Genomic DNA, 21,748 nt, shown 5'->3' on the forward strand with positions numbered 1-21,748 from the left:
ATAAAGAAGACTGAAGAAGAGTTCCTGACTTGCTTCCTTCTCCTCATATCTTCCATGCAAGTCTTCCATTTGTCAGGTGAGGGACAGGTCAGGGGAAAACAAGGAGTTGGGAAGTTTCAGCAAAAACATACCTTTTGTCACACTCCCTGGGTAATCACTCATGGCTTTGTTTCCAAGACCTTTGTCCAATCTCACTGAACTCATTCTGCCTAGGATGCCCTTCACTGTCCATGCATATGACCCCAACATTTGTCACTGAATAAAAACCCAATAACTTATTTATTTCTCCTTATTACTCCTTCTCCTAGGAAGAATCCACTACATCCCATTACTGCTGATATTTTTCATAGGCAGAAGAGATTAGAAGGCAAGTCCCCACCAACCACTGTTTTGAGAGGGAGGCACACAGTTTTTCAATGGTAGGCTATCACAGTTTTTAATGACAGTTTGTACATATGGAAAGGTTTTGTTTAAGTTTTTTTCACCTTCCATTTAGACAAAGTGTTCTCAACACAGATCAAAAAAAGTTTTAAAAAAATCAACGCAAAATGAAAAGCTGGGCTTCACCTTCTTCATAGGAAACATTTGAAAGGTGACTGTCATGAAGACATCTGTGCTTGAATGAGCAGAACTAAGCCAGATTAAAAGCAGGGGAGAACAAGTAAGGAAAGTAGAATATGAATGCTTCCATTCAGAAAGTGGAATAGAATTTAATCAAGATGTTTACTGCCTTAATAATGATCATTCAAGCAAAAATTACTAGTCTCTCCTAAATGTTTCTGCAGAGCAAGCAGGAAAATCATAACATTACTAACTAGGAAAAGGACTCCATTGCAAGTAAATCCAATTCTCAAAATATGAGAAGGAATCAGGTGACATCCCTGTGTTTAAATCTTACTTAAGTCAGAGTAGAAGATGCCAAGATGGAAAAAGCATTAAGCCCTTGGTGTCCACATTTCAGTATTCTGTGCACTGTTAAAAATTAGGTACCACATGGAATATTTAATTCCTGAAAACATTCCTCACCAAATTATAAGTATTTTTATGAGGTTATATCAAGATCTTAAACTAATTGGTAAGGGTTCCTTTGAGGTCTTTACAATAGTTACTTCAATCAAAAACAACCTCCAGGGCAGAGCACACCTTTATGCACAACCTAAATAAAAAACCATCTTACTGAGTGCTCAGTAATGGGGGGTTTCAACAAGAACAGAGGCAGGAATTTCAGATATTTGTTAAATACTCCTTATTCCATCCCAACAAAAAATATTTTCCTACCCCAAAATGTTTATTTAAGGTCACCGTTTTAAATAAACCAGATTTAGTGGCATATGAAAAACTCAAGTCCAAAGGTTCTTCTTTTTACACAGTACACTGACCCCTGTCCTCATTATGGGCCATAAACATTTATTAGATTTCGTCATCAGCTTGCTGAGACAACATATTTTATCTAGTTTCCTACAGCCACATATCAATAAACTCCAAGGAGCTTTCTGCAAGACTGAATTCTCTCTCCAATTCTCCTTCACCCCACATCCTAAAAGGTTTCTTGAGTGTGCATTGAGTAGCTAGATTTTTAACAGATGTAAAAAAAAAAGTACATGAAATAAACACTTAACTGTAATAGATCAGTAGTAAATAATTTCCTTATATTTCCCTTTTTTCTTGTCCTCCTCTTCCACTGGTTTTAAAGCCATCACTTGTTTCTGCATTCATAAATATCCCCATCCTAGCTTTAAACAAAATGTAACAAATATATAAACAAATATACAAAAATAAACAAATTTCCTCTTATGTAAACAAAAATAAGAGGAAATTCTCAAACCTGATGTTTGCCATTTGACACACTAAAGTAAAAGTCCTGTTTTTTATAAGGAGGATTTTGACACATTAGATTCCCAAACTAACCCTTACCAGCTGTGTGTGGCTAGGTTCACCCCAGCTCATGTGCACTCCCATCCTGCTTGTGGCTTAGGTAACATTTTCATCTTGACTAGAAAACAACCACATGCTGGAAATGAAAAGAAAACCATTTCTCCCAGTATCATCATGATACATGCAACTGGTGATTGGCCAGATGATGCACTGGGAAGCTGGGAACAGCTGGGAACATCTTCCCTTCCTGGTCCTGTGCATTTCTAGGAGAGCCACAGGCAAGTCTGGGAGTGGAGACTCTGAGCACTTCTTTCACAGGGTCCAGCAGATGAGCCAGAAGATGAAAGACATGTCTCACACAAGTGAGGAACAGAGTGAGGAAGGGAAGTTCATGACACTTTCCTGTGCTTGGCCCCTTCCCAGCACATCCCTGCCATGAGGTCTAATTCTCAGTTGTGAGAGAGGTGTTTCTGTCATGGAAATTAAGTTGAGGATAGTCTGATTCCTGCCTGGAGCTGTAATCTGCTTCAGGTTATTTAAAAACCCCTCAGGACAGCTGAGCAAAGTTGGGAATTTGAACAAGAAAAGGATTTCTGAGGAGATACTCTTTCTAGACTGGCTTCTTTTTCAAATAACAATTTTCACTTTAAGGGAGTATTACCCACTTATTTCAGCACTTTTGCATTAAGCATTTACTGTGCCTACACACCACACAATTCTTGGTAGCTCATATGTAAGATGAGTTACTTAATCTAATACTGTAATCCACCACCCACAGGTGTAATTCTTACCTAGACAGCAAAGAAAACAAAATCACCAACCCTAGCCAAAGCAAAACCCACTTGGCTTACTGTAAGTAAAGCTCATAGGAGCACCAACCTCATGTCCAAGTGCAGAAATTATTGCTTTTCTCTGCAATCACTTTCAAAACAAGTTGAGAAAAGTTCTCTCAGTACCACAACCTCTCACTGTCATGTGGAGTCACTACAAACTGTAGTGAAACCCTGTTGCTAAGAGGAAGCATCTCTCAGGAGTTATTTCCTTTCTCTCACCATTATGCAGTCCCTGTGTTTCAGCATTTCTCAGACACTAGGTGTACACTTCATTAGATCACTGATCCAATCACTGCAATGGGTTTCCTATTTAAATTTGTCATTCCCTCTTCTTTCAGCCTTGAATCTCCTTCACACCCCTCCTTGCTCCTTTTTGTGAATACTATCTGCTGTTCCATGACAGAAATAATGGCACTAGCACATGCTGAGAGCAGCAAATCCTATGTTATAAGGAATTGAATTTCTATAGGTGCTTTGACCTGGGATTTAAAATTAAAAAAAAAAAAAAAAAAAAAACACCACCAAAAAAGGAGGGTGAAGGAAAAGACCTAAATAAAGTGCTACCACTTAGGGAGCTGAAGTTTAAAATGTCACACAAACTAATCTCTGTAACTCTGGGAGATCATTTCCTTTGTTCTTATTTTAGCAATTACCAATTCAGTAAGGAAGAGATTTTCTTCCTACCATGTACAATACTTAAAAAACCAGGGAAGCCCATTTTTTTTTACTATTTTTTGACCCTAAAGTAGATGACATCTGCGTCTAAAAACCTCGGCATTGCTCCATTTCCATTTACACAGAATAATGGTGTAATATATCCCCTGTAAGATGCAATTTCTAAGCACTGCATGTATTCAGAGTGTCACTATGTGCAAAAAGAACTACAGAAGAGGCTCTGCTGTAACTGAAGTTTATACCAGCACTTGCAAAACTGTACAAGTCTGCTATACCAACAGCATTTTATTTCTTCTCTTTATTCAAGTGTTTCAGAGGTTTCTTTTGGTACATGTCACCTGAAAGGGGTTTCTTTTGTTACATCTTACCTGAAAGCAGATACACAGAGCTGAAGTTCTTCTCCAGTTTGCCCAGGAGCACAGTAAGAAAACAGTCAGATGAGAGAGAGGTCACATCTTTAGAACTTTGGTCATACACCACCACTTCCTGCTTGCAATCAATTTCAATCTGAAACACAAGGAACTCAGAGTAAAACAGGAAGGAGGAAGATGATTAAAAGCCCCACATTATCACCTCCATCAGGGTTCCCACATATTTGCTATAAGACCAGTTCAGATATATAGATTTCTTATGCACTTGTTCACCAAAGAGTTTTTATTTTATACTTCATAAGCCTTTCAGATTTAATTCCCTGGAGAGTTTGTAAATTGATTATTTGCTGCAAGTTGAAGCCCACTCCATGAATTTCTATCATTTGGTAATTTTATGTCACTTGTGAATTGCTCTACCTTCAGCTAGGCTGGTGAATTTGTTTAAAAGCTGAGCTTTTGAGAAGGTGGCCCGACCTCACTTTCTGCTTCTGAGAGTTTTGTACATAAACAGTAAAGAGACCTGAAACTGCCTCTAAGCCACACACATTTTGGTTACCTGCACAACTTATATATAAAATAAAGTTTCATTTTTAACATGTCAAAGCAAGAACATAGTAGATTATTTTTGTACCCTAAACACGTGAAACAAATATCAATGGATAAAACCCTCCAATATCCCTTCCATACACACACACATTAATTTTAAACAGCATAGCTATTTTCTTTTCACTGATAACACTATTTGGAAAAAACCACACCCTTTCTCCCAAATAAACAAACAACAAAACAAACACCAAAATTCATCAAACTACCCCCATGAAAAGCCCTTTAAACAGCAAGTGGGAGCCAGGACTGACAGAGAGGCAGTTTCTTTGCAAACCAAATGACCACTTGCTAAGCAAGCCCTACCACCACAGACCCCCAAGAATCCTTCAAAGTTTAAAAGAGAATGTTTCCTCCCTTAATTACATACATTTGAGAGACTGTGCTTTGCAAGACACACAAGAATCCGGAGAACATTCTTTGAGTAATTTCTAAATCCCTCCCCTTTGTCACTAATTCTACAAAGAATCCCAATGATAAAATCAGTAGTAATCAATACCCTCTTTGATCAGGTAACATCTCAGCTAAACTCAGCCCTCTAATCTTGTTGGGTTTTGGTTGTTGGTTTGGTGGTTTTTTTAATTTAATTAAATATTTATGGAAAAATTATTACAAGTTGCTTTCCAGCCTTTAAAGAGATCCAAGGAATAAGAGGAAAATGATCCTTACCTTGTGTTTTGCTGAGTGCTGAATGAGCTCGGTGATCAAAACTTTGTCCTGCTGCAGCCTGCGCTTCATGAGCTTGGAGCAGTTGATGTTGATGGCATCCAGGATGTGGGAGGTGTTGTACTCCACAAAGGGGCGGCTGTCAATCAGCAGCAGCTTCTCTGTCCCACTCTCCAGCAAAGCCACCAGCTTCTCAGGGACAATGAGCTGGGTCCTGATCATCTCATGGGCCATGACAACAACGAGGCCTCTTTCCCCACCGCCCTCTCTAATTTGCTGCGATGATGTAATGGCTGTGTACTCAAAGGCTTAGCCACACCATTGTGCTGGAAGTGTATGAGGTCATGCTGGTAGTGACTGGCAAAAGAAAAGTTAAATCCATTTTCAGAAAGAGCTGTTGGACTGAGCGTCTCCTCCTGCTCCCAGCTGATGTACAAAGGGTTGGATCCACAAAGCGGCCCCTCACGTCTGATTCATCGGGACATGACTACGGAGTGGCCATTGCACAATTCACACAAAAGATGCTTTCTGGCTGCTGCTGCATTACATCATTCTTTACCTTTGCTCCCACCCATCAGCTTTACACCAGATTGAGAGCCTGTAAGAAGGGGAAGATGAAAAAAAAAACAAAAAACACAAACCAGATGAGGCCATGAAACTTTGCAGAACAAAACATTCAGCTCTGAGGCTTAGCTGTACAGTGGGCCATACATGGAATAAACACATTCCTGAGGAGTTCTCCTCTCTGCTGGATGTGCCAAACACCTAGAGAGAGCATTGGCAACTGCAGGCTCTGAATCCATTCCAAAGATCTTGCCTGGACAATTATCTTGTATTTCAGGCAACATACCCTGCCTTAATTGCAGACTTTTGTTGCCACTAGCTCTGCCTCTTCACAAGACTTTGTTAGAACATAATTAAGAGATGCTGCCCTAAATCATGGTATTCCTTTCAATAGCAAAACTATTTAAATGCATTTCAGCACTGCACCACTTAGTAAGAAGTAAAATTTGCTTTTAAAACGCTTAAACATTTTAAATATTAAACATTTCAAAGTTTAATGACTTGGAAAATATTTCACAAAACAGCACTGCAAGCTGGAAAACTGAAACTACACAAAGGAAAGGACCAAATTTACATCCACCTCTTTGAAGGAAATGCTTGAATAGAAACCAGGACAAGATGCCACATCAGAACACAAGCATTTTATTTGAATTAATCACCAGAGATGGACGAGGTCTCACACTACTGGAAGGTAAAGCAGTGAGCTTTCTATTCTTTTTTTTTTCTGTTCTTCCTAGAGCTGTGTGATGCTTATGGTGGGATGTGTAACCCCCAGCACTCATGCTAAATAATCTTTGAAACAAACTATATTTCTCTAAAATTAGATCCTGACAGCATCTGAACAACATCAGCTGAAAGAGTGGCAGCAGCAGAGCAGTCAAACCCCAACACCTTTAGCCCCCTCCTTGTAGCACTGCCTCACAGCTGCCTTTAGGCTCCTCAGGGGGTCCCAAAACACGTTCTGATGGCACAAGTCCTCGTAGGAACACTCCTCAGAAAGGAGCCACCACAGGGCTACGTCCTTTGGGGATTTAGCTCACATTTGAACTTAGATTTTATGGTGTTGACTTGCTGCTTCCATTTGAAATGTTTGTTATTTACCTTAATTGCAAGACAAGTAAAGAATTCTAACTATCAGTAGATTTATATTAAAAGTCCTGTTATACCAACAGGCCACTTGCATTTGGCAGTGGGAAATGCCAGGTGTGAAAATGTTTTGCTCTTTAGATATATTGTAAAAATCTACATTTACACAATGTTAATAAATAACAAAATAAATTCTGCAAAAAGTACAAACTTGATGTTAACAACCCAAAAGAGGAAACTGGAAGTTGTTTCATGAGTTTCATGTGGCAATACAAGAAAAACATCAGCTTCCACGTAGACAGACATTAGGCTGACAAAATGTGATCTTCCATTTGTCCTGATTTAGTGCTGTTGTGACAGTGCTGTTAAGCTTGCCCAGATAAATGGAGGCACATAGCAGTGAAATACACATTGCTCTAAACTACAGTAAAAATATTGGGAAATATACAATACCAAGTTTTAATTAAATGTTTTAAAAACCTGGTTGGCAGGTGTGCTCCCCTCAAAGAGCAGTCATTATACACTAGTCTCAGGAAGGTATCAAAAGACCATTGACTATCAAAATGACATTTTGCAAGCGGTGGGGGAGGAATCTTGATAGTTATGTCAAATTTTCCCCCCCCAGGAAAAGAGTATTCTGCAATTTAAAAAATTTCTCTCAACATGTCCTGTCACAAATTTTGATTCTCTTTTATTCACATCAAAGGTTGCCAGATACCAAATCCACTGAACTCAATGAAAACTTTTCCACTGGCTCTAGTGGGAATTGGCTCCAGCTCCTTTGCAAGCTAGACAGTTTGTTCATGAACTAGACAGTTTGTTTTGATGGATAAATTGCTGACTTAAAGCTCAAGTAATAACAGGAAAATATAGCAGCTGAGAAAGTACAGAACTCTAAAACGGATGCTGTTAGAAATACTTAATCTTTAATTTGCAACTTTCAGTTTGGGTATGCTTCTTATCTTCTAAAAGCTTGCTGTTTGCTTTCTCAGCCTTCACTTTCAGACAACAGAGGTTTGTTTCAGAAGACTCTTGTGAAGAACTCAAACCAGTCATATCTGGTGACAGAGTAAAGAGCATGTAAAGAACATAAGGCAAGTGGGCTTCAGTCAAGAATCCTTTGAAATATCCCTATTATCTTAACATACCAAGTAGCTTGAAAGGATTCTGCCCATGGTTTGAAAGCAATAAACTTAGCAGTAATGTCACCTTAAGTTATTGCAACTGAAGTCCTGTTTTGACAGGAACATCTCAATGGTGCTGGGGAGAAACAACATTTTATGAAGTACAGGATTTTATTTTAATTCTCTCGGTTTCTGGAACTATCAGTATTTGGGAGTCTTTCCTGGGACCTATCTAAACAAGAACTGGCAGCCTCTTGCTTTAGATAAACACTTGAGCACTCATCCCATTCCTCATGACTGCTCTTATCATTCAGCTTCCATGAAGTGTTGAAACATCTGTTTAATTTCTAATGCATTTGTAAAACAGATAAAATTAAATTTCTTGACTGTTCTCTTTCTACTTGTGACTTAGATCTCAATGGTATAGGATCTCTTAAAATGATCTCATGTAATGCATTGCCCCAAACAGGCCATTGTGCTGATGGCCTTAAAGCTAGGAAGCCATCCTAGTCACAAGGTGTTCCATGCTGAAATCAGGATTATGAAAAGTGATCCATAATTGAGCCATGAGAATCTCCCACAGGTTCATTCATGTACCCACTGGGAACACTGCATGTCTGCTTCCTCCTTCTAGAGGGACTGCAACACTGGCACTTTTAAACAAGAAAATTAAACATCTAACTCACTATGAAAGGAAAAAGGTCTGTTCTGCACTTTTCCAGTACTTTTACAGCTTTTCCTTATTGTTTAAAGAACCAAACCAACAATCCTCCTACTATCTTGCACACAAACAACAGTGGATGACTAATGTTTACATGTATGTTTAATTTTATAGGATCTCTTGCCTCAGGGATTCCTGTCCCCATCCCAACTGGTTCAGATGCAGTGAAATAAGCAAGTGCCACGTTTTTGGTTATGTGGTTGTGTTTGGTTTTTCAGTCACTATAACTCACATTTTGTATGCACTCCTTTAATTTCTACTGCTATCACTTTGACTCCAAGCAATTCCTTTCCATCACAACAGGATGATTGTTTGAGTTCTCAGGTTTTGGCTCATAGAGAATCACAGAATTATTTAGGTTGGAAAAGACCTCCAAGATCATTAAGTCCAACTGTTAAAGTAACATTGCCAAGTCCACCGCTAAGCTATATCCCTAAGCTCCACATCTCCACATCTTTCAAATACTTCTGGGGATGAGAGGCAGATGTGTTAGGAATATATTTTAAAAACTCTCAGAACAAGAGTCACTAATTCTACCCCAATTAAGGAACTAGAAAAGAGCTTCTCAAAGCCTTGCTGCAATCTCTGAAAGATTCTGCCTCACTTAAGATAACCTTGAAGTTGAACCTTGCTGTCATAAATGTGTGGCTATGTCACTAATGCCTGCTTTGTCAGGAGCCTCAGCAGTGCTCCCACGTCATGCATAACTCTGACAAAATCACTTTACAGCACCTGAACAAGGTCCTGATGGGCAGCCTTTATGGACTCAGCTGAAACACCTGACAGAGTTGGCTTTTTTTAAACTGTGTATTTTTCTACTTTTAACAGGCAAACACATGTACAAATGAGAAAAACGTTATCATCCCCTAGAGTCCTTTTGATGGTTCTTAGGGTGGGCACCCTTGTAAAAGAAATACTGAAAAGCTGAATTAAAATGCAAATGTAGAACATCCCAAACTGCAGGACACAAGCTACTGCTGGCTGTTACAAAAGGGGTGTTTGGCTTCAGGGTTACTGGGAGTGGCAGTGGTTCATAGCTGGTCCCAACACCACCAGCACCAGAGCCTGTTACCACAGCCACACCTGATACTGGACAAAGAAGTGTACACAAACCAGAGAGAAACTCCAGATCCAGGGACCAGAGGGTGAATTCCTACTCCTGCAAGAACCATTCCCTCACCAGCCTCAAAAAGATGGAAATAAATTGTGTTCTGGATGGTTCCTTTTCCCAGTGCTACAAGAGACTAAGTGACAGCTGAGAGAGGTCCAATCCTTGCTCAAGATGCTACTCAGTGTTCAGAAACACAGAGTGTCTATGGAGCACAAGGGAAATAAAATTTTTAATTGAAATTGAGGAATAGCTGTTCTTTTGAATGCAGCAAGCAAGCCAGTAAATTACAGAGATCAACAAATGTGTAATAATGTGCAAAGACTGGGGGGAAAAAACAGTAGCTGAAGTTAGAGAAGCACATATGTATTACCTGTCATTGTGCAGAACACATAGGAGTGAGATAACAAATGCTCATCAATTCAAAGAGCTCTGTTAGCAAGGGCTCATGTCATTCTCTCAGCTCAGGGGAATGAGGGTGTCTTGGGCTTTTTGGATGATTCAAATAAGCATCACTATCTCATAAACACATCATTTCCTCATGCTTCCTGGCAGGGAGGTTGAAGAACAGACAGTTTCCACCACCCTCTGAGCACTCTTCACTGTAGTGCAAGATTGGACAGCAGCAGAGAAAGTAATTTAAATAGAAACACATAGATTTAAATTTTTTTTAATGTCACTAATGTACCATGTTCATGAAAAAGAAGCAGTTTAAAAAATTTCACCCTGTTTTCCCTTGCTTATCTATGGGTGCTCCCTCTTCTACTTTTAACATACCTGTACTTTTATCCTATATATGCAGTCAAAATGCAATGTGTTAATTTTCTCTTCCTTGTAGAATAACCAGCCTTATGCATTTTAGATTACACACTCTACTACCATGAGAAAGACAAGTGTAATGCATTGGCAAAACCATAGATGAGGGTGGATTTTCTGTTCAGTACTCTTGTCCTTCATCCTGCTTCACTAATCACTCAACTTTGATTACTAGTTCTAAAGAAAAATCTCCCCACTTCTTTGTGCTCACCAATGTGAAAACAGATGCAAAGAGAGTCAGAAAGGAAATCAACCTCCCACAAATACACTGCATAAAAGATGTCCAGTTAAGATTTTTAAGCTCACTCTATTTCTACACCTATGGCTCAGCAACATTTTACCACTGGCACTCTGAGACAGCTGGGCTGACCAAGGGGAATAGGCCTTCCATTTAGATAACAGATATTTCCTGTCACACAAATAATCATATTTGAAATAATATATTATATTATTTCAAAATAAAACCAAAAAGCACACCAAACCACCACGTTTTGCTGACCTACTCAGCATAGCTCTCAAACATCTGCAATGTTCTTGCAAATATCATCCATGCACCATCACTGTCTCTAAACAATAAGCCAGATTATCATCACTTGTTTTTACCAAGGAGCCAATCTCTTTGACATTCCCAGTGAAACAATAAACATTTATTAAATGTGACTGCAGGGAAACCTGACTGGCAGAACGTGGTCTCCTGGGAAGCATTAGAAGATGCTGTTGATATGTTACATCACTGTATTCAAATGACACTCAGACTTAATCTGGGGACTCCCTTCTCCACCCAATCGAGTGAGAAGTTCTTTCCATTTCAAAATACTTCTTCACTGCAAGTTCACAGCATATAGGTCTGTGGCAACCATAATGAAAGATTAAATAATCTGCTTCAAACATACACTATAATACATGACATTTTTAGGTTCCTATTGCCCAGGACACTAGACAACCAGGAAAAGTGTCAATGGATTTTTAAAAAATGGTTTTCCCTCTATGACCTCCAAGTCAAAGCAACATAAAATTTTGGAGTATAAATTTTTTGTTAATTTATTATTATTTCATGTCAAAAGCTGTTACTCACCTACATTTAAGTCACAATTTATATGGCCTGAACAGGACAGAAGGTGGTCCACATACAAAGGCCGGCAGAAGGAATTACCTAAACACAGGAAAATAATAATATTAATAATAACAGTAATAAAATCCTTATTACAAGGTTAAAAGACACCAATAAAAATCCAAACACCCCCCAACCCAAGCCAGGAAATGGATTTTACACTTTCAGTGCAGTCATTTGCTGTACAACTCCCCCAAACACATGAAAACCTAGGTGAGAAGTTATTTATGAATGCTGGCATTCATTTATATGGAATGGGTCCAAAATAGAAAGTTACACTACACTGACTTTCTAAAAGAAAAGAGAAAAAAAACACCACAGCAAATCCCTGTACTATATTTAAATTGAAATTTTAAAAAAAGTTGGAGATGCTTTAAAAACCCCAATAAACACAAAACAACCATCGATAGCCTTCCAAACTCTTTGACACATCTCACTGCTAGAAAACCAAAGTACAGCTCAGCATTAAAGGTGATGCACTTGCACAGAATTAAACCAATTCACAATCTCCTGATCAGTATCAATTAATGTGAAAGATTGCCACAAGTAAGTGTGAATACAGCTATATTTTGTATGGACAGAGACCAATGAAACAGGACATTTGTGTAATTAAGCCCACCTCTCCACACTCTAAAAAAGGCAGCACTAGTGTCACCAATCATTACACACAGTCATACCCATACAACTTCTACCCAAAGCATCTGCTGTTCAACAGGAACAAATTAAATTACAGCTTTTACACAAGGAAGCAAAGACAAACACATCAGCATCAGTTCCAAACTGTTTCCTGGGCAGCTAAGCCCAAGATTCAAATCATGGCTGCCAAGAGATGACGGCTTCCCTTAATCACTGTGATATAAACCATGACAAGAAATTATTGCCAAGCAGTGCCTTGCTGTGAGATCCAGGAGTGGCTCTGAAGCACAGAGTAAAGGATATGACAACTGAGAAGAGCCACCCCAGCAAAGGGCTGGAGGTGTTAAGGAACAGCCTGAAAACCCACAGCATCCCACAAGGAAAAGAACTACAGGGATTAATCACCTCCCTGTCTTTTTCCATAATCCAGTGGCAAAAGCCTGGCAGAAGGTAATAGGGAACAAAGAGAAAACCCATCCTACTCATTGTACTTGTGGCTATCCCTTTTTCTAATCTCATCCCAGAAATGAACACTAAACTAATGCTCAGCACTGATGAGGCTCTGCCTAGAGACAGGGCCCTATGATCTGAGACCACCTTGTGACAGCCCAAGAAAACAAAGTCCTGAGCCAAAAAGCATCTCCTCTTTTGTTCCTCCTCACATGCAGCTCCTGAAGTCCCCCTGAAAGCTGTCAGGTATCCTTCACACTCAGCAGTGCCTGCCTCTCTGGGCCATCCATGCCATGCCATGACTCCTTCTGCCAGCCACACCTCTCTGATGTTCTTACAAACAAACCAGCTCTCATCTCAGGACACTATATTCTTTTTTCCCCACTTTAATAAATACATGTAAATCAAGTATTTAAAGCAGCCCCCAAGAGGCGTCATTTCACCACAGGGAATGATTAATTCTGCTGAAGAGCAGATGAGAAACAAAGCATATACTTAATTTCAACACAGTTTACTGGAAGGAGGTGTCACATTTTAAGAACAGGATCCACTCATTATTGAAGACTGAACTGGTGTAACTTCAGCCATAAGCATTAAGCATATTTGGAAATTCCCTGGCAAAGCTGTTTAAGGAAAAGACATTTCCTGTAATTTTCAGAAACATTTTATATCCCTCTCCCCTCCCCTTTTCAGTCTTGGTGGTAAGGAAGGGAAGAGAGAGAGAGAATACCATATTACCATTAAGAGAAATATGAATGAGCCACCCAAGTTTAAAGTGGAAACTTCAGCTATTTGTGCTTAGAAGAAAGTTTAAAAAAAAGTCTTTCATCATTAAGAGGCCAGGATTTTTCTGCTGACTTTAGAAAAAGAAATATACATCCTTTCAATTAGGGTGAGTTACAGAAGGATATAAACTTGTCTTTATACTCACTTCTGGCAAATAAGAAGTCCTCCAGGCCTTATTTAAATACCTTTTTCTCTTTTCCAGAATTAAAAATTGAAGCCTTTTTTTCTCCTCTCTTGCTCAGGGCCTTCCCTAAACTGCAGCTAAACAACCCAACCAGTGGGGTCACGCAGAGAACTCCTCCCACGGCACAGAGTGAGGAGAATTGAGCAAGAGAGAAGCCAGGGAGAGATGGAACAGTCAAATGTGACAGCATCTCTCTAAGGACATCACCACCTTCCTCTTTTTTCCAAAAATCTAATCTTGTATGAAGTATCTGATATAATATTTATAAAATTTACAGTAATTTAGAAAATTATTTAACTTATCTATGTAATCCAAGTCTGAAGAGATCCAATCCAAAACCACAGCATATAACACATGAATTCACAAACCAATTTAAAACTGAAGGACAACTGAATGGCAACTGCCTATCCCCACAAAACACATCACAAGTGCTACTTTGGCCCTGCACACCAAGTGGCAAAGATTGATCGTGTAATTGTGACCAATTGCCCACACCTGCCACCCTCTACCAGCAACTGTATGGTAGCTTTCAAAGGCACAAAGAAAACAAAGTAATGCAATGAAAAACTTAAGGTGTTGAACTAATTCATAAATCCTCAAGCTGTTGCAATTCCAGCATATCTTTGTATTTGTAGGACACAGGTGCTTTACAGCAGCATCTTTCACGACACCAAGGTTTCCATCTCCTACACAAGCTGCACGTTCTGAATCACCTGTTCTGCAGCTCTGCAGACCAACACAAACAGTGACTTCTGTATGTTCATGGTCATCTTTTTGCTGAGAAACAGATTAAAAAGAGGAGTGCTCTGAAGAGTAGTGCTAAATAAACATCAAGCACAGCTGTTATAATAGTCCATGCTATTTCTTTAAAAGGCTTACCAGGAAAGAGGGAAAGATGGGATGTCAGAGTCTTCAGAGAGTGGTTAACTTTTAAACATAAGGCATTCTGCCTAATGAGAGCCTTTGAGGGGGAGACATCCAAATAATATGTCCCTGCAAATAAGGAGCCAAAAACTAGATTTAAAAAAGGGTAACTCTGATCTACTTCGTGGTCACTGTATGATAAAAACAGAAGGTGGATCAGAAACCAAGAACTAGGATGGATTAAAGACAGAGGATAATGATGGTAATTCTATTAGGGAAATTAATCAGAAATTCATCCCTGCCTTCTGGGCAAGGCAGGGATGAATTTCTTGCAGCAGACTTTTTATTCACTTTTCTCTTAAATTAAACTGAATGACTAAAATGAGTCAATCTCCTTTAAGAACAGAGACTTGTAATCTGCTTGTGTGGTATGGAACAACGTGGGTTAAAACGTTCTGGTCTTTCACCCATTTGAGGAAATGACTCCAGCTCTCCCGGAAGGCAACATGCACATTCAACCCCTTCACATCAGGGCATGAGAAAGTTTGAAAGGAATTTTTTTTTTTTTAACTGTCAACATTAATACTTTGTTTCTTCCTGCTTGTGTCTGAAAACACAGTGCTGCACTGCGCTGCATGCATGTCCTGTCAGCTGTACAGGGAAATATCTAGAAGTTAAAAAAAAACCCTAATAAAAGTGTAGATTAAGTTTGCTGTCAAACTCATTTTAAAGCCTTCTGCATGCTCTATACAAAGTAAATATTTCCACCAGTGTATGCTTCATAGTGATAAAAGCATGCAGAAGCATCTTCAGAAGGGAGGCTGGGCCAAATAAACATTGACATTACACATATGTAAGCTCAGTCCTACCCATTACAGCAGTTAAATTTAATTGGGTTTCTCCTTAAATGACATTTACATGGCAAGGAAACAGAATAGATGCGGGAAAACTGCGAGTCCACAAACAAGGGACAGCCCAACTATCTTCAAGTGGGAGTAGAAGAGGAAACTTTGAGGAATATGCTGTACAGCAATGGCTCGCAATTAACAGGGAGAAATAAATCAAGTTGTTATAGTTCCCAGAAATTAAACAGTTGCAGTAATCCTGCTCAGAGGCCTCCCATTCTGGGCTGTTCAGAGTACTGAGTGGTTCAGGCTATGATATGGAGTGATGGCTGAATTGCAGATGAGGCACAGAAAACAAATTAACAAACCCCTAGATCCAGATGATTGTGACTCAAATCTCTCACCACGGTATAAGACAGCTCACACTCTGGGAACAGAACATGTTTTCATAGCTAATTTGTACCCACAAAGGTAATTATGATGGCTTGCTTATTACAATTGCTTTCAAATATTAACTCAATTGACAAGATGGTACCAACAGGGCCTCAGTCAGGAACAGAACCAAGAGTCATGGTACCTCACTGAGCTGTGATCCCAGTCATGTGCTCTGGTGTGTCTTTCCCAAAGGATCCCAAATGTTTCTTTGAATTTGAACCATGTTATACCAGACCTGCAGTGGTGCCAAAGTCACATTTCTAACATGGTAACCACGTGGCTGAAAAGAGAAGCCACACACATCTCTACAATGAGAGAAGGAGGGCAGAGGATGACTTCTGCTCCCCAGCTGTGCCTCTTGCATCACTACAAACATTACCACTGAAGTAGGATCACAGAGTCAAAGAATGGTTTGGGTTGGAAGGGACCTTAAAGTCCATCTCATTTCAACCCTCCTGCCATAGGCAGGGACACCTTCCATTATCCCAGGTTGCTCCAAGCCCTGCCCAACCTGGCCTTGAACACTTCCAGGGATGGGGCAGCCACAGCTTCTCTGGGCACCCTGTGCCAGGGCCTCACCACCCTCACAAGGAAGAATTTCTTCCCAATCCCTAAACACACCCTGCCCTCTGTCAGGTTGAGGCCATTCCCCCTTGTCCTATCATTCCATGTCTTTGTAACATCTCTTGTAGGTTCCCTTCAGGTGCTCCTGCCTGATGTAGAGGATGAAAAGTGACCTAACCATGAAATACAGAAACCCCCTCAAGAACAACTGCCAAAATGTGACCACTGTTTTATGTAGTGGGAAAGAACCAAAAGGGACCAGGATTTTTGTAATTTTGGAGGGAAAAAATGAACAATACCAAACCAAGGGACTTAATTATGTAGTTATTATCTGATAGGCATCTTACTCAAGGACCAGGGTCAACAAGAAATGTTTTATAGCAACCTCTCCAGTTTATAACAGAATTCTGAATATCAAAGAGAAACTAAATATACTCCCTTAAAATACACCCATATTATCCCATTTGATGTGTGCTTACATGTATTCACAGCTCTGTACAAAACTATAAATGTTACATTTCTTCAGAATCTGTAGAGGTGTCTTGTTTTACAGTCCTTTAAAAAGCAACTGTTGTCGAAGTAATCCCAAGCTTGGAGAGCTTATAATATTTCTGCAAAAACTGAAGTAATATATCAACAGAATGGATCAACTTCAGGGCATGCAGAGCCAACTAAAATACTTGGAAAGAAGTTTATTATCTGCAAACTGCAAGATCCTTGTATTTCTTAGGTATTCAGCAACGGAAGAAGCATTGGTTCCTTGTCAACAATCATGGATACATCAATAAATGATACTGATTGGTTTTATAATAGCTTACTCATTCTATATAAATTCCTGCTGATACCCTTGGCACGTGTTCTGGCAATTTGCAGACAGACTTCCAGTCTGCATGTGAGCAGCCAATAAGAAAGAGTTGGGATTTGGTAGCAGTCCTGAGGTTTTTACCTCCAGAAACTGATCCTGAAGGATGAAGGTATATGATGGGTGGTCCTTAATCACTTCCTTTATGTGCAAACTGAGGTCAGAGTAGAAAAAGAGCCAAGGAAGGAAGTCTGCAGCACCCCTCAAACACCCCCCACCTTCCTGAACGACTCTTTTAACAGTTTAGAGGGTTAACTTGCAGTTTAAATGAAGTAGTCAGAGGTTGGGATAGAAATAAACAGCTTGCACAAGCAAGATACTGTGCTATTAAGTTTTTATAAGTGACTTAAAAATTAGGTCAGTCTAATTTGTGGCTGATACTTTGTTCTTTCACTACTATGAACTCACAATGATGTCAGTCTCATGTTCAAACATGCCACATTTAGCAGCGCACAGGCTTCCTGAGAGACTCTCTCAACCTTCCTTTGTGCAAAAGGCTTCTGCCAGGTTCTTAGCTCATACTTCACTGACTCAGGCATGCCACTCCAGTTTCAAGGCAGTTACACTGGCTTCCCGTCAAATACTGCACAGTTTGGAGGTTTTTTTTTTCTTCCTTTTCTATTTTTTAAATTTTCTCTAACTTTACTAACTAGAAGTTTAGGAATATGTATCTGTATTCAGGTTATCATTTTAGGCCTCACCTTCCTCACAGCATCCAGAAAAGAACCACTCACTAAAAGGTGTGGGAAACAGGTGTTTTAAACTAATTCAGCCCAATAATTTCAATAATTAAAGGGGGCCTACAAAAAAGTCAGGGAAGGGCTTTTTACAAGGGCATGTAGTGATAGGACAAGAGAGAATGGCTTCAAACTGAAAGAGAATAGGTTTAGATTAGATATTAAGAAGAAACAGAAATTGTTCCCCTGTGAGGGTGGTGGGACCCTGGCACAGGGTGCCCAGAGAAGCTGTGGCTGCCCCATCCCTGGAAGTGCCCAAGGCCAGGTTGAACAGGGAACATTCTCCCAGACAGGCACAATCAGGTTTTTGTGTGAATATCCTCTTAAGATGAGAGCACAAAAATTCTTAGGTGAGAGTAAAGGAAAGCCCTCTATAAATATAATGGGAGGTTAAAAAAACCACAAACCAGGTCACTGTTGAAAACTGGTCACCTGCAAGTCTGTTCTTAGCAATTCCAATTCTCACCATTTGACTCAAGTTTGTGCCTGTCACTAAACAGCTATACTAAACATTACTGCAGTGGAGATGCACACAGTCTATGTTTCCCACTGCAGAGACTTTACCTATAAACACCAAGCTGGAGCAGAAGGAAAAGAGGAAAAAGTGGCCATTTTTATGCTGCTAGAGCATTTCTCTAGGGGCTATGCTATGAGACATGTAATGCTAGCCCAAGCTCTCCCACTCTCATTCATGAGGTCATGTTCACAACTTATACAGACATTTTTATTTTGTCATAAATCTATTTTGTAGATTTTAAAGCATCATGCCAGTATGTTCAAACCTGTATTACATATTCATGCAACAATGCTATTGCATGAACCCTTAACATCCTTAGAAAAGCATCTCACTCTGTCTCAGGAAAAGGCACATCATCCCAGAGTAATTTCCAGCACCACAGTAAATCCCAGGTACTTTATGAAAGAAAACAAACAGATGTGGTCCACAAGAACTGCATATCCAACAGATCCCTGCTGTTCCTGCTGCATCTGCAAGTGCCCAAGGATACAGGAAAGGCAGGTCTTGCAGGGAGAGGTGATATCTTTTATGAGAGAGGTTAATATGAAGTGATAAGGAGAGGGAGGGCATGAACTCCAGAATGCACAAGCCCTTCCTCACATGCACTGACGTGAAACAGAACCAAACTGTGACACAGAAACAGCAGCCAAGGCTTCCAAAACATCTCCAGAGCCTGTCCCTCTTCCCAAACAGGAAAAGAAGTCCAAAGCACATCCCCAAGCATGTAATAAATTACACAGTGAATCATATTCTTATGGAAACTGTCTGGCTGAAGTCACACCACTGGAAATATGTGATAAAAGACAGAAAGAAACCTAAAAGATAGCCTCAAAGAAAGAACACTCTCCCCACCCAAATTCTTGAAGTTAATACCAAGACAGCAAAATCCTGAAGTCATCATGAAGTTACTAGATTTTTGGTAGATTTTTCCCATAAACAAACTTTTCCCTAGATCATAAAGTTGTTTATTGCTATTAACTGACACTTGACCTAGCTTTATATTCACTGTTTTTTTTTTCAAGATTTAAGTGAAGTTTGTGTTCCTGAAATCTTGCCTGTTTCTGCCAAATAAGTCAGTTGAAACTGAAAAAAATCTTCTCCTTACCCTTCTTGCAACCTGCTTGAAAATACAAAAATATTTGTATTTTCTGAAAAATTAAACAAACAAAAATCCACCCAAACAAATAAAAGCCCTCACAAAAACACCATAGGAAAATTACTTTCTTTTAAAGTGTTTTCCAGGTTACTGCAAAACTTTGACCATTTCTACATACAACTTAAAATGTCGTGCATTAATCAAAATTCTAGAACTAGAAGTTTCATCCTGCAATGCAATGAGGAGACAGTAACTTAGGTCTTTTAAAGTAAAACAAATTTTCTTCTCCTGGAGTTCCAAGCTGACTTAGGTAGCAGTGACAAAGACAGCAGGTGAGATTAGGCATATTTAATAAAGATAGCAGGGGAAATTAAGCACATTTACCTTTATAAAGTCATGACAGAGATAGATGTAGTTGATGTGTTTGTTACCTGGGGTCATTCTGCTCATTTTTTAAACTTTATCTGGAACTGGTTTGCCCCTGGGAATGGTGTGTGCACTTAGGTTCTCCCCAGGAACACCAAGTGGCATGAAAAGATTAACCCTGGTGCTTTGAACCACAGAGCAAAAGGAGCCAATTCAGATGTGCAGACTAAGGTGAGAAATGTTTTCCAGCAAAGACTTCATCCCTGACTGCAGCTGCCCTCTGTGATAGGATTCTAGCACGGGTCAGAACGTGCAGGAAGAGAGCTGAGCACACGCACAGAAGTGGAGGTCACCAGGAAAGGGGGGAAGGAGAAGGGCTCCTCCCACCCTCTTCAGCCTTCTTCCTCTGCAGCCACACCACCGGGCTCAAGTCAGAGCAGGAATGCCTGGGGCATGTGCTTCCAAAGGCAAGTAATTCACAACCTGGGAGATGGGAAAGATCAAGCACAAATCCAGATAATTCTTGAGAACATCTATGTTTTAATGTAGATTCGACTGCCTTGGAAGAGGCAAAATAAATAAAACCTATGACTTAGTTCTAGAAGAAAATGTATCTAGGCTACAATGCCTATCCAGGACTAAAACATTCTTCCTAAACTTGTTCTCACCATCAGCTTAAAGCCCAGTCTTGCCAAGGTTTAGCTTTCTGGCACTCTATTGAAAGTATAACCACATAAGACCTTACTCAGAACCAGCTTTAGGTTTGGCAGGGAGACCACCTGACATCAAAGGTATGCTTAAGGCCATATCCATGAATTTCAGTGAAAAAGCAAGAAGCTGCAGGTTTTAGAGGTTTTTTAAATGGGTTTGGCAGCTAAATTATTCTGATATTCCATGCATGCTTCGGTGCAGGACGGCATGCAGGGGAGATGCTTAAACCAAAGACTTATGAGCTACCTCTGAGCTAAACCACCAGAGTAGAGCTCAAGCCAGCCTTGATAAAAAGGAGGGTTTATTTGTGCAAGCTCACCTCATGGCACAGCTAGAGAGCTTTACATATCCAAACTAAACCCTTCCTCCTTGGCAGATGGACCAGGCTGAACATCTCTAGCTGCACCATCCCAGAGTGCCAGGTCCAGAATGATTTGTTCAGCAATTGCTGCCATTACAGTACCAAACACTGGACAAAGCAGAGATCTCAAAGCTCCTGCTCAGATACACAAAGAGTGTAAGGAATGGAAAATAAACCTGCCACCAGCACAAACAGGTTGCTGCAGACAGCAGGGGCTGCATATGGAATTGAGTGAGAAGTATGTTGGAATAACTGAAGGAGAGGAAAAATACCCTAGTGCTCCAAGAAGATCAACCCAGCCACCAGATCTTAGTCTGTAAAATGTACAGTATTCCCCAGGATACACCTTTGGTTTTAAACAAAGTTTGCACTGCTTGGATGGGAAAAGGGAACTTGGCCACACAGAATTCCCACTCCACTGGTACAAATGGATGGTGCCAGGGCATGAAGGTCCAAAGTCCTGCTGCAGAGTCTGAAGTACGGTATTGTCCCACATGCTGGACTGCCATGGATTTTTGGTGTGTTTGAGGTAAAATTGAAGTCAAGAGTGCATTTCAGCACAGGTCTGTAGGGTCAGGTATGAGCCAGCCCCAGCGTGATGATTGCTCACAGTGTCAGCACAGCGTCCTTGTTCTTACACAGCACAATAGGGACGCTCATTATTACATGAGCACCTCCCTCAGGGCTGTTCCCTCAATCGAGGAGAGGAGTAATTATTTAACCGCAGTCCCATCTCCTTTGCATTCCCGTTAAAGAAATTCTCATGCAAAAAGGTAAGAGC

General features: G+C 40.1%; 1 protein-coding gene across 5 annotated transcripts in view; it reads right to left on the minus strand.

Moving 5' to 3' along the window:
* DUSP16 (dual specificity phosphatase 16) overlaps positions 1-21,748 on the minus strand; it is a 61,010-nt gene that overhangs the window by 21,080 nt on the left and 18,182 nt on the right. For 3 of the 5 annotated variants that reach the window (XM_077178258.1, XM_077178257.1, XM_077178261.1), the window contains exons 2-4: positions 11,518-11,595; positions 5,027-5,621; positions 3,752-3,890 (exon numbers count right to left, since the gene is read on the minus strand). In XM_077178258.1, the coding sequence (XP_077034373.1) occupies positions 3,752-3,890; positions 5,027-5,257 (370 nt within the window). In that variant the 5' untranslated portion in view covers positions 5,258-5,621; positions 11,518-11,595. Of the gene's footprint in view, positions 1-3,751; positions 3,891-5,026; positions 5,622-11,517; positions 11,596-14,488; positions 14,603-21,748 lie in introns of all 5 variants that reach the window. The other 2 variants (XM_077178260.1, XM_077178259.1) reach the window with 1 other exon arrangement.

Source organism: Agelaius phoeniceus, chromosome 5 (genome assembly GCF_051311805.1).
Source record: "Agelaius phoeniceus isolate bAgePho1 chromosome 5, bAgePho1.hap1, whole genome shotgun sequence".
NCBI lineage: Eukaryota > Metazoa > Chordata > Aves > Passeriformes > Icteridae > Agelaius > Agelaius phoeniceus.